Genomic DNA, 12587 nt, shown 5'->3' on the forward strand with positions numbered 1-12587 from the left:
GTCAAACGTTTCCAACTGCGCTGGCAAACTGAAATTTGGTCGTTTTCACTTGGATGCCATTTTGTCTGACAGTGAGCTGTCAAACCTGACTGCAAACGCAACTGACACTATTTGGCAGCCCGTTTTCATTATTTTGGCAACATTTGACGACATATATGCCATAATGAAAACGAGGCTTTAGAAATCGCTGTTGTGATTGCCATACACTTTCCCAGTGGGTAGTTCAGCAAGACCACTTTTAAAACATGAAATTATACTTTTTCATAGTATAAAAGATACCATTTTTGCAGGCTAATTTTTTAGATTTCCAGAAAGCAATATTTTGAAAAAGAAGTACTGCTTTATCACCTCGATGTAAATGTACAATATTATTTTACCTTTTACGTGCAAGTTTCTCAAATAGTTCCAGTGTTTGTGTATAATTGGATATAAGTACTACTTTATCATCACTATTGGCGCGTATCGAAGCCAGCATGAAATCGAGAAGCATGAATTTTCCGCTAAGCTCCGGGCTGAATTCCCTATATTTGAAAAAAAAAGAATATTATTTCCAAATACAAAAATGTACATATAAAAGGTTAAGGATTGTTGTACATTATACCATGGCCCATAATCATAGGCGCTGACTAAAATACTCTTTAGTTAAAATCTTGCCTAAATTAAAAATGGGATTTAAAATTTTGGTCTGTCATAGACATACTAAACACAGTTTTCAGCTAAAATAAGCATGGACAGGGTATCCGCATGAAAAAAACGCATTGGTTGGCGCTATGAAGAAATTTTTTAGAAGTTTTAAAAGTTCACCCTGTTCTTACAACCATGGTTACTTGACTCCACGTATAAAAGGCGGTAATTTTTTACTTGACAAAAACTTTCAATACCACCAAAATTGTCAAAGAAGTACCTGAAAACGAGTTTTGATCATAATCCGGTGGCGGATAATTATCATTCAATTCTATTTAAAAATTATTAGCAAACGCTTTGTAAAAATTCGCTGTTTTTTATCAGCCGTCAATTTAAAATTTAGTGCACAATCTATTAATTGAACATGAACATACTTATTTAAAGAAAATTTACTTAATTTCGGTCTTAAAAATTTATCTAAATCTCGCAACATAAACGAATAGGTAGTTAAGGGGGATTTGGGCTCCTTAAGGCAAAGGAAGTAACAAGGCTATTCACTCATACACTCGGATTAATGTTGAATAGTTTATATAGTTTGTAAGAATGTTGTAAAGAAAAGTTGTTTGCATTAAGACAGATGTGACGGCCAAAATGATGCAAACCTTAAATGTTAGGTGACCTTACCGTTAAATCCGTTTAATTTAATAGACCCGAAACCGAATAGGGATATGTCTAACCTCGATACTAATAAGTATGCAGGACATTCAATGATAATCAGGTTCAATCAAATTTAGGTTTGTCTTCGCGAAGTCAGCATAAATAAAGGGAGTTTAGTATAATTTTCCATAGGAAAGAAGTGACCTGCAATGTTGAGCTATTGGACATGGACCTGCAAAGTGTAATACTGTTTTCACACAGACGGCTTATTGAATAATAAAGGCAGTTTTCTACATTAAGACGCTTATTGAGCTCAATCTTCCCTACAAAATTCGAATCTATAATTATTTCATTAGTAGCTAATCGAATTCCTACCCTGCAAAAATTGTTGGATTACGTGTTCCATTTTATTCATGTTGGAGTACTCTAACAATACTCCTTTGCAATGCGTTTGCGGACCACCATCAGCCGATCATTGCTCGTTTTTTAACGACAGTGATCACGACACGATGACGATCGAACAGGGTTGCCAAAAGTAAAATTGCATGCAAATAACTAATAATAAAATTTTACTTTGGCAACTCTGATAAAATGCAACAGCGCACTGGTTTTATGTATACATATTATATTAGTTTCTTTATTCACGTATGCGTATGCGTATTATATTAGTTTCTTTATCACGCAAATGCTAAATAACATAAGAATATTCGTAGTATAAAATATAAAAGTTGTATTGCCCCTCTTCGTTTACTTTCATTTTAAATTAAATTCACTTCGATAATTCTTTACGACACAATTCCTCTTTATTACTTTGGCATATGATCCTCTGTGGGTGCTCCATGGAGTACTACAGTGAAAGTACTCTCACGTATGTACTCTATGAAATACTCACAAACAAAGCGAGAGTGGGATCACCTATCGCAATGTTAATTGGAGCACATTTTTTGTATGAATACAGATTAGATTTGGAGCAGTCCTATACTCCCAAAGGAGTATTCCTTACAATATTTATAGAGTACTCGCGTTTTTTGAAGGGTAATGAAGTCAAAAGCACAATGCAACTCTGTTGGGAGCGTTCAGTTTCTTAGTTTTTGGTGTGTTCAGGGCTTAAAAATGTCATTTGTCAAAGTAAATATCATTTGCCGTCTTTCAGTGAGTTTTACAGCTCCGGCTCACGCTCAATTCTCACGGGAATGCTCTGGATCATTGAGACTTGAGAAGCAGATGTCGTGAAATTTTCGCACACGTGAAATGTGATAGGCAGATGTCGCCGCTGTTTTTCATTTAACTCATACGGCGAAAGGCTAAGCAGCGACATCTATTTTTGAAAAAGTAGGTATATTAAAGGCCGCGTTGCCAACCTAAAAAGAAGTAATTAACAAATTATCTGGCTCACAAATTGAACCAGACTTCTATCTGGATTTATCTGGCTCAAATCTTTGTTGTTGCATTTACATGCAAAATTATTTATCTGGCTCAGGATTTTGCCACCGGATGATAGCTAATGTCTGCATGGCGGAACGATACAAGGTGGCCGCATCGTACAGCTGATTATAACCTTTTTTTATTTGATTTGATACATCAACTTCCGGCGCAGTACGATTTTGACATTTTTTCATCGAATTTACAAAAACAAAGTACATGGAATTCTTATTTATGTATGTAGGTATGTCACCATGCTGCCACCTTGTATCGTTTCGCCATGATTGTCTGTCATATAGCATTGTCATTTTATTCGCTTGACATTTCATCCTTCATACTAATCGAGCAGTTACTTCTGTGTGAAAACAAAAATTTACGATTTCATTAGAAGGTGAAATGAGATCATTAATTTTCTGTGTGAAAACAGTATAAGTCCCTTTTAAATTAGAAAATCATTGAACTCAAGTCGATCATGACATAGACTAAGAGGGTGATAAAGGAGGGAAGTAGTACAACAGCGCCCGTACCAAGCAGTTCTTAAAATTTTTGTTGCTAATTCTTGTTGTATTCTGTGTTTTATTTCAGGAAATTCCGGCAGAGTTGAGTTCAAGAATTCTGTAATGTAATTCAATAATTAGAAGATGGAAATAAGAAATGGTTCTTTTATTAATAGATATTCACAAAAAACCGAATCATTACCTTCAAACGGCTGCGAAACTGGTGAAAATTGTATTAGCGCAAAACGCCTTTTTAGTTAATTCTTTTCTGTGTACAACAATATCACCAAAATTACATGAAGCACATGAAAGTCTTGAAATCTTTTTTTTTGGAAAAGTATCTTGACAGTAAAAGTATTACTTTGCCGCCTTCGGGTTATTGCTTCCGAAATTAAAACGCGTCATTTGACACCTCTCTCGAAATTTTTTTACATGTATTAAAAATCGACGCCTGTGGTAAATAATTCCTTCCATTGAAAATTTATTTCTAAGTTTAATGCCAAAATCAGTATAGGATGCTACTTTTTCTTCAAAATATACTAAAATATCAAAACTCACAAATATATATGAATGCGGAATAGTCTTAATTAAAGTTCGCATATGTGAAGCCAAGTAGCTATCGCACATTTTAAGATTGTGTAATTTTCGTCACAAACATATTAATACGCATTCTAGATATAATAAGTTAGTTCCTCATGTATATTTGCTTGTCGGGGAAGCCTTTTTTCACTTCCATTTAAGTTCATCGCGTTTAAATAGCAAATTGTTTAATTTCTCGCAACTTTTGACAGCAGACCACCAACTTAAAACCTATTTTAAAAAATTAAAATCGCGCTCATGTCATTTTAAATTTAAAATACTTTTTTAGAGATAAAATAGTGTTTAAGTGGACTATAACAGACTTAAAATGATATTTAATTTAGAACCATGTTTAAACCAATAAAACTCTATTTTATTTCGACTATGACTACGGGCCCATGTCTCCATTATAAACTTTGTCTATTGAGATTCAGTAAACCTCATATTTGGGACTGCTTTTTCAGTGCGAGTTTAAACCCCAGTTAAAGTTGACTAGAGCAGTGGTTTTCAAACTTTCTGTCCCAAAAATAATTTTGAAAAAATCTAGTGACCTATCATGCCAAAATTTCGATGATGATGCCATTCCTTCATTCGTATATCCAGGACAAATCAATAAAACTGGCAATACTTCACTCGCCATGGTGCGCTCACCATACTGAAAGTCCCCGGTTCATACCCTGAGCAAGTATCATTAAAAACATGAAATGCTTCAGAGAAAGTTTTACGAAAAAAGGTCAAGAACGACCTGAAGTTTACATACTTCTGTTACTAGAAAATCAAATTCTAAGGCTACTTAAAAAAAAAAAAAAAAATAAATGCAAGGCGCGATAACCTCCTAAGAGATTTTAGGCCGACCTTCTCTTCCAATTTGCGTCGTGGTCCTTGAATTTTTTCTTACTAATTGGCGCGACCAGAACTTGTTTTATGCCGACTCCGAACAGCATCTGCAAGGCAGATGAGTTTTCACTGAGAGGTTTTCATGGCAGAAGTACACTCATAGTGCTTGCCAAACACTGCCGAGGGGCGACTCCGTTAGAAAAATTTTCTTCTACTTATATCAGCCATAAAAACCCTGCTGGGAATCACACTAGTTCCGAACTTGCGCAGAACTATTGCAGTAAGAGACGGTACTTGTTGGGATTCTGTTCCTTCTCAGCGCATTCAACTGACACTTTTAACATTGTGATATCCTACCAATTGGCAGTCACCCCCTTTAGTAGACCTTCTGAACGTGTTTTCAGCTAGTCCAGTCGTTAGCAGTTTTAAAATAGCTGCTGCTTTTTGATTGATTAATTTAAATTTAAATCAGTGGTCAACAATGTTGTTGATGTATGCACGCATGTTTGTTAGAACTCAAAAAACAATTTGCAAATATGTATGCTACACAAATTGTATTTTCATGATTGAATCTTACCAAAAATTTAAGCAAAATATATTGCTTACATTAAACAAATAAAACATTCTGCTCATGAGCATGAGTTTGTTTGAAAAATATGGTTTTCGAAACACGCAAATAAAAAACAGTCTTTAGATCAGTAGTGGAATTCACTAACTTTTATAACGATATTTGCCATCGTTTTATTTGCCAATCGATAATTATAACGATTTCGATATTCAGTAACTATTTTATGTAGATATTTCTTTATCGACGATCAGCTGTGTTGTTAAATAAACGGCAAGTAAATTGGCTGCGTTAAAAATCACGAAATTAATATATCTGGCAATTTTAGTTAAAAAAGAAAATCGGAACTTTAATTAAATACTTTCAAACACGAAAATCAGCTTTATTTATAAATCAAATAGCATTTGAGTATTTAGAATACGTTTTATCACAAGATGAAGAATTACTAAGTCCATCGCCAGTGGACAGACACCTTCTTAGAGAAGTAGATAACCCATTCCACTTGAATGCAATGGAGTTTCGAAAGCTGTACCGACTAACCACAGACTTGGCTCATGATATTATTTCCTAACTTGATGGTTAATTAAGGGGTACAAGAATAACTGCGAAATCAACAGAGAGGTAAAAGGGTAATTCTTTACTTTTGCTCACAACTGCTAAAACAAAATTATCAGGAGAGGTGTCTAAAGACGCACTTTGGACCCAGGATCAGGAATTCGAAAGCGGAAATTGGAAATTTTATTACTTTTCAGAGATATTTGCAAACAAAATTTAAAATTTTCATGAGAAAAGTTGCAATCAGCTTGGCTAATGCTTTCACCTTTAATGACTCCGCCATCAATCAGCTTTGCCAGCATAGTTTGAAATTAATAATCAACATAATCATTTCGTTAATTTGACGTTCTTAACGTTAATAAACGAAACGAAATGACTTTGTTTCGTTTATTAACGTTAATTATCGTAACGAAATGATATCGGTTCGTTGGTTATGCATGCCTGAGAAAAACTATGGGTAAAAGTGTTTTGCGCGGATATAGATTTGGTCTTCAAACTGGTGTTGGATCCACCCAGGGTAATTTTTTATAAGCGCGGCCGAAGGCCACCAATGCAGACAGGTGTTCCGCGTAAAAATACTATGGATCCCGCCCCCGGTTTCGGAGCCCTCCGGGGCCATTTTTCGGATTTGTGGAAATATCTTTTGACAGAAATAACAAAACGCGTCTTTTGACACTACTCCCGATATTTTTGGATGAGTTTTAGCAGTTGTGAGCTAAAGTAAAGAATTACCGGAAAAAGAAATTAATACCGCATTTACGTACCTTTTGTTAAAATAGGTAAAAACTTGCACAATAAAAGCAGTTAGTATGCGGAATCTATTTATTTTTGGCATTCATTTGTGCTTTTCGCAATTTTTAGGTTTCGTTAAGCTGTGCTGCCACCTTTCTACTATTAAAACGAAATTTAAATGTCATTTATTTCGAGTCGTTAAAACTAAGTTAGTGAATAGTACAATCGATAAGGCAAGCGACAAAATCGTTAATTAAAATCTCGACAAATCGCATCGTTATAAGTTAATTCCACTACAGGTTTGCCAATTGTACTATTTTGCTTTATTGTAAAAATATACATCACGTTGGAAATGCTATGCTGACAGATGATATGCAAAAAGTTCTGAATTCTGTTTACATGGTGTTTTACTAAACTCAAACTTACTTTGGGTTATAATTGCCAGGAAAGATGTTGCTTGAGTTTTCAAAACCATTTTCTCGTGCCAAAACTTTTTCATATATTAAATCCGGATGACTACATAGTTTTTTCAATGTCGTTATGTCAGTAAGCGCAGTTAAAGTAGTTTTTTCATTGCAGTCTAATATGAACAAGAGTGGAAGTTTAGGTAAAGCGGAACATTATTTACCCAGTGGTGACTTGGTTTTTAAATTGGAGAAATAGATTTATAGATAATTTATTTTATACGGATAGTCTTTTTGACTGCCCAAGGCTCCTTGCACGCGACAAAAGTTGGTTTTCTATATAGACTCAAAAGATATCATTTAAATCTAGCTCAATTTTTTTGATGATGACAAATGGACAATGCGATTACATCACTGCATTTTCTTGAAGTCGACTGACTGTCAGTGAGTGCAAAGGGCCAATTAGACTTGTATAGCATAGCAGGTCAAAGAAACATAGCTCCCACAAACAATATCTGTTCAATGGGATTTGCGTTTTTAACCGGTTATTCAGTGCAAGTTTAAATAAAATTAAAATTGGCTAGAGTTGAAGCGTGCAACATTTGGTGCTTAGAGTCGTTTTTTTAGTGCGAATTTGAACTGCAGTTAAAGCTAGCCGAGTTTAACGTTGTCACTTTTCAAGAAGTGAAAAAACCGAAGGAGTTACAACGAAACATGTAGAAAAAAACCTGGAACAACACAAAGAGGTTGCCCATATTAGGGAACTGGAGGAGTCCAATGACTTTCTATCAGAGACGCCTACGATGGCATAACAGAGCTTGCCTTCTAAGTAAATTTAGAGGAAAAGCAAATCCGCCATGGTGGACTAATAAAGAAAAAAACGAGGAATGGTCACATAGTAGTGAAGGGTCCCTTGGGGCTCTTTTCGACACATTTCCTATCTCGGAATGATACACAAGAGCCGGCAGACAGCATTTACGCCTCGATCACAGAGCGTGCAGTGCCGGGCTTGATGACCGATACCGATACTCCCCATCAGGGAGAGAAATGAGATGCTAACCAAACAGTTCCTGTTGAATACCCAGAAACCTGGGCATCCCAATAGACATCTGATTGATGAGCCAGCACCGCCTAGGGACTTAAGGAGTCATCTCCGTAAGCATTTTGAGGAAATACGGCACCTGAGAACTCAGCCGTATGAAGCAAGAAAAACACAAGCAGGTCCTTGGTGAACTCCACAAACAGGCGTCAGACCTTTATGCCGGGAATTGCCCGGTGAATCCAGTACTCGGGGAACAGTACCCAAAACTTGCGGAAGAGGAACGCAGGGAAGAACCCCAGGGAAACGCGAGTCACTCTGGCTCAACTTCGTTCTGGATACTGTAACAGGTTAAAATCTTACATATCCAGAATCAACCCCGACATACAAAATGTATGCCCGGTTGCAATGTGTCCCCACATGACACCAACCATCTCTTTAATTGTAATGTGGAACCAACGCTTCTATCACCCTTTCCATTATGGTCCACCCCCGTCGAAATAGCAAGTTTCCTTGGACTCCCGTTAGAGGATATTGATGACGATTTGTGACCGGTCGCAGCTATTAGGTGGGGCGAAACATTGCTACAGCAACAACAACAACACCGATACCAAGGATCAGATGGGCGGTGAAGATTTTCTCTAAGTTTAAATCGCCGGGACTTGTCATGCTACAAATTTCGAGTAGAGCGAACGTGGAAGAAACAATAATCGATGGGTGCATAAGACTGAATCATGTACCGCACTCTTGGAGAACTGCACAGGGGCACGCCGCAGTGCCGGGTATTATCACCTCTGCTGTGAACGCTGGTTATCAACCAACTGCTCTGGCCGTTCGATAAGTGACCCGTCAAACTTAAAAAAAAAAAATATTGCTCTTTGATGGATTGGGCGCTATAGGATATACATACCTGGGCATCTAATGTCGGGTTGACGCCAATGTGGAGGAGACGGATATGGTGTTGTATACTAACAGCATACATGTAATACCCCTATATAGCTACTACAGGCTAGATACGCTCATCAGAGTGCCGATATATTGCTGTTTAAGTGTTTTTGTTTTTGTTTTCAATAATCGAAAGTACATACATTAAAATGTTTTCTTATCACAAAAATTTCGTAGGATGTCTTGTTTTGATTTCGAATTCAGAATTGATTGCGAGCATTTTGTATTAGCAATATAGGAGTATTACATATATGACTAAGAGGTACATGGTCCCAAATTGGACTATGCCTAAGTTAGGAGGGGCCCTGCACAAAATATCTAGGAATCATTCTACACGACAAGTTGTCGTTGAAGCTCAACGTAGTGGAGTATCGGATGTCGACTTCCCTTCATTTAAAAAAAATGTTTTCAAAGTCTAAGATATAACTAAATTATACTGATACCTACATCAGCTTAGTAGTGATGTGGTGCAGCCAAGTACGCAAACTTAAAATTAAATAAAAGTTTTGTAAAATTGGCGTGGCGCCAAGAAGCCGTTAGTATAACTTTCCAGTTTTGCAGAATTATGGCCTTTAGTATTTGGATATAAAATAAAATGATGTATATTGGAACGATTTTCCGTCATCCCTTGTCAAATTTGGTTTTGAGACAAACCGGTTTCGGCGTTGTGCCATCATCAGTGTCGATTTTCGTTCTGATCTGTTGTTGTCGTTTGTCATCTATTTATAGTTCGTAGGTACATGAGCAGGTATTGTCATAATTGATGCTTGTGTATATTTAGTTATGTGTAGGTGTGTGTTCATTCAGAACTGAGGGTGGTTTACTAATCGATTTGTGCGGCTGTCTGAGGCAGGTAAAAATCCGTAATTTTAGGCGTTTGGCCTTCTTTATGAGTTTGTTGTTTTGGTGCGTTACTTGTTTTTGGGTTTACTTGTTGTTGTGTGTTTTTCTGTTGTACCTATGTGATTACTTTGTTTCTTGTAAACAAGTTTTAAAGGCTCAAATATTGTGTCAGAAATTGTGTTTATCTGTTCATTTATTATTCTACCGTCGAATGTTTTCTGTTTGTAGATTTCCATGTTTTCGAGTACGTTAAGACGTCGGCCTTTTTCTTGTATGTGAATAACCCTACAGGAGCTGAAGTCAAAATTAGGCGTGTCATTTTATGCTAGATACGTGGATGACATAATATGCGTTTTAACTACTAATAACGAGGAGTCTGTACTCACTTCCCAAGGCAGTCGGTTCTATGTACCGGAGCGACACGGGATTTTTCCCGACCAAGGATTGTCATTTAAGTGTGACCCCATTTAATTTGTTGCGTTCCTCCCGCAAATTGTCATCCTCTCTGCAGCTCCTTGCAGCAGGACTGCTCCATATTCTCTTACTCCGGGAAGGCATCGAATCCAATCCGGGTCCGTCTCCTGACCCCGGTCCTGAGAAATGGTTTTGCTGTATCTGCCGGAAAGAATCTTTTTAGGACGGTCATACTCTGTTCAGTGTGTCTCGTGTAAGGGATGGTTGCATCGGACAGGTTGTTCTGGGCTTGATCCCAAAACCCGACGTCCACGTAACTTTTATAAATCTTTTGATCCCAAAACCCGACGTCCACGTAACTTTTATAAATCTTTTGTGCTCCTTGCTGTTCACGCCCAAGGGCGTCCCGTAGTCTACGCCTAAGCGACGGGTTTCATCGCGCCATGTTGCCAGGTCGCAAACCCAAATCATCCGGGTACCCCAATGCCTGCCCAAGGACGCCCAGTCCCAGGGCCATAACAGCAATTGCGTCCTGGCCTTCCACAACCCAGGCGTAGTCACCCGTCACTTAACCCCAGAGTGGCGGCGTCTCCCCTTATGCACTTCAGAATTCTGCAGTTAAACTGTAATGGACTAACTGGGAAGATTACGGAGATAGTCGATTTCATGAAGCGGCACAACATCCGCATTGCTGCGATTCAAGAGACTAAGCTCACAGCAAGATCTGCATTGCAGACCTGCTCTGGGTATAATGTCCACAGGAAAGACCGCGAGAGCGGAAATGGAGGCGGCCTCGCGTTTATCATACACCACTCTGTGCAATATATTTGATCCTGGCATCGACCGCAGGGACAATGTCTTAGAACGTCAAGGCCTATCTATCCGGTCAGGCGATGCAAACCTAGAAATCATCAACATCTACATCTCTGTTGTTGTTGTTGTTGTAGCAATGCTCGCCCCACCTAATAGCCGCGACCGATCACAAATTGTCATCAATATCCTCTAACGGGAGTCCAAGGAAACTTGCCGTTTCAACAGGGGTGGACCATAAGGAAAGGGGTGTTAGAGGCGTTGGTTCCACATTACAATTAAAGAGATGGTTGGTGTCATGTGGGAACACATTGCAAGCGGGGCATACATTTTGTATGTCGGGGTTGATTCTGGATAGGTAAGAGTTTAACCTGTTACAATATCCAGAACGAAGTTCAGCAAGAGCGACACGCGTTTCCCTGGGGAGTATGCGTTCCTCTTCCGCGAGTTTGGATAATTTTCTTTAAGTATGTGTTTTTTCACTTCATACGGCTAGGTTCTCAGGTGCCGTATTTCCTCAAAATGCTTACGGAGATGACTCCTTAAGCCCCTAGGCGGTGCTGGTTCATCAGACAGATCAGATGTCTGTTGGGATGCCCAGGTTTCTGGGTATTCAACAGGAACTGTTTGGTCAGCATCTCATTTCTCTCCCTGATGGGGAGTATTCTCGCCTCATTATGCAGATGGTGTTCTGGGGACATAAGAAGACAGCCCGTGGCGATTCTGAGAGCAGTATTTTGGCAGGTCTGTAGTTTCTTCCAGTTGGTAATTTTTAGGCTTGGCGACCATATGGGTGACGCGTAGCACGTAATCGGCTGGCTAATTGCTTTGTATGTAGTCATGAGCGTTTCTTTATCTTTTCCCCAGGTACTGCCAGCGAGGGATTTGAGGATTTTGTTACGGCTATGAATTCTCGGAACAATTGCGGCTGCGTGCTCACCAAAATGTAGATCCTGATCAAACGTCACACCCAAGATTTTACAACCTCTTAGGTGCTCCTCCCATTTCGCCCGCTTGTGTTCATCCACAAGCAATCTGATGCGTTGGTCTATATCCCTTATTTGGGGGTCGCCTGGATCAAGCTGTCTTATAAGGTCACGTTCTCTCGCTAAGTTTGCGGCCTCCACCGGGAAGTGGGGCGGATTTCGGGAATTCTCCCGGCGGGAATGAAACGTGCCGAGGCGGATTCAATGACCTTACGGAAGGCACCTTACGGGGGGCGCTTAGGCGTAGACTACGGGACGCCATTGGGCGTGAACAGCAAGGATCCACAAAAGATTTATAAAAGTTACGTGGACGTCGGGTTTTGGGATCAAGCCCAGAACAACCTGTCCGATGCAACCATCCCTTGCACGAGACACACTGAACAGAGTATGACCGTCCTAAAAAGATTCTTTTCCGGCAGATGCAGCAAAACCATTTCTCAGGACCGGGGTCAGGAGACGGGCCCGGATTGTATTCGATGCCTTCCCGGAGTAAGAGAGTATGGTGCAGTCCTGCTGCAAGGAGCTGCTGGGAGGATGACAATTTGTGGGAGGGACGAAACAAATTAAATGGGGTCACACTGAAATGACAGTCCTTGGTCGGGAAAAATCCCGAGTCGCTCCGGTACATAGAACCGACTGCCTTGGGAACCAATGCCCATCATGATCTATGGCACTCAA

The 12587-nt window shown here is 39.1% G+C and overlaps 1 protein-coding gene across 1 annotated transcript in view; it reads right to left on the bottom strand.

Annotated features, from left to right (window-relative positions):
• The window catches only part of okr (DNA repair and recombination protein RAD54-like okr), a 118856-nt gene that overhangs the window by 100705 nt on the left and 5564 nt on the right, over nt 1-12587 (bottom strand). Inside the window, exons 3-4 of the mRNA XM_067765710.1 lie at nt 6895-7048; nt 378-521 (exon numbers count right to left, since the gene is read on the bottom strand). Coding sequence (XP_067621811.1) covers nt 378-521; nt 6895-7048 — 298 coding nt within the window. The remainder of the gene's footprint in view (nt 1-377; nt 522-6894; nt 7049-12587) is intronic.

This window comes from Eurosta solidaginis, chromosome 2 (assembly GCF_040869045.1).
Source record: "Eurosta solidaginis isolate ZX-2024a chromosome 2, ASM4086904v1, whole genome shotgun sequence".
Classification (NCBI taxonomy): Eukaryota; Metazoa; Arthropoda; class Insecta; order Diptera; family Tephritidae; genus Eurosta; species Eurosta solidaginis.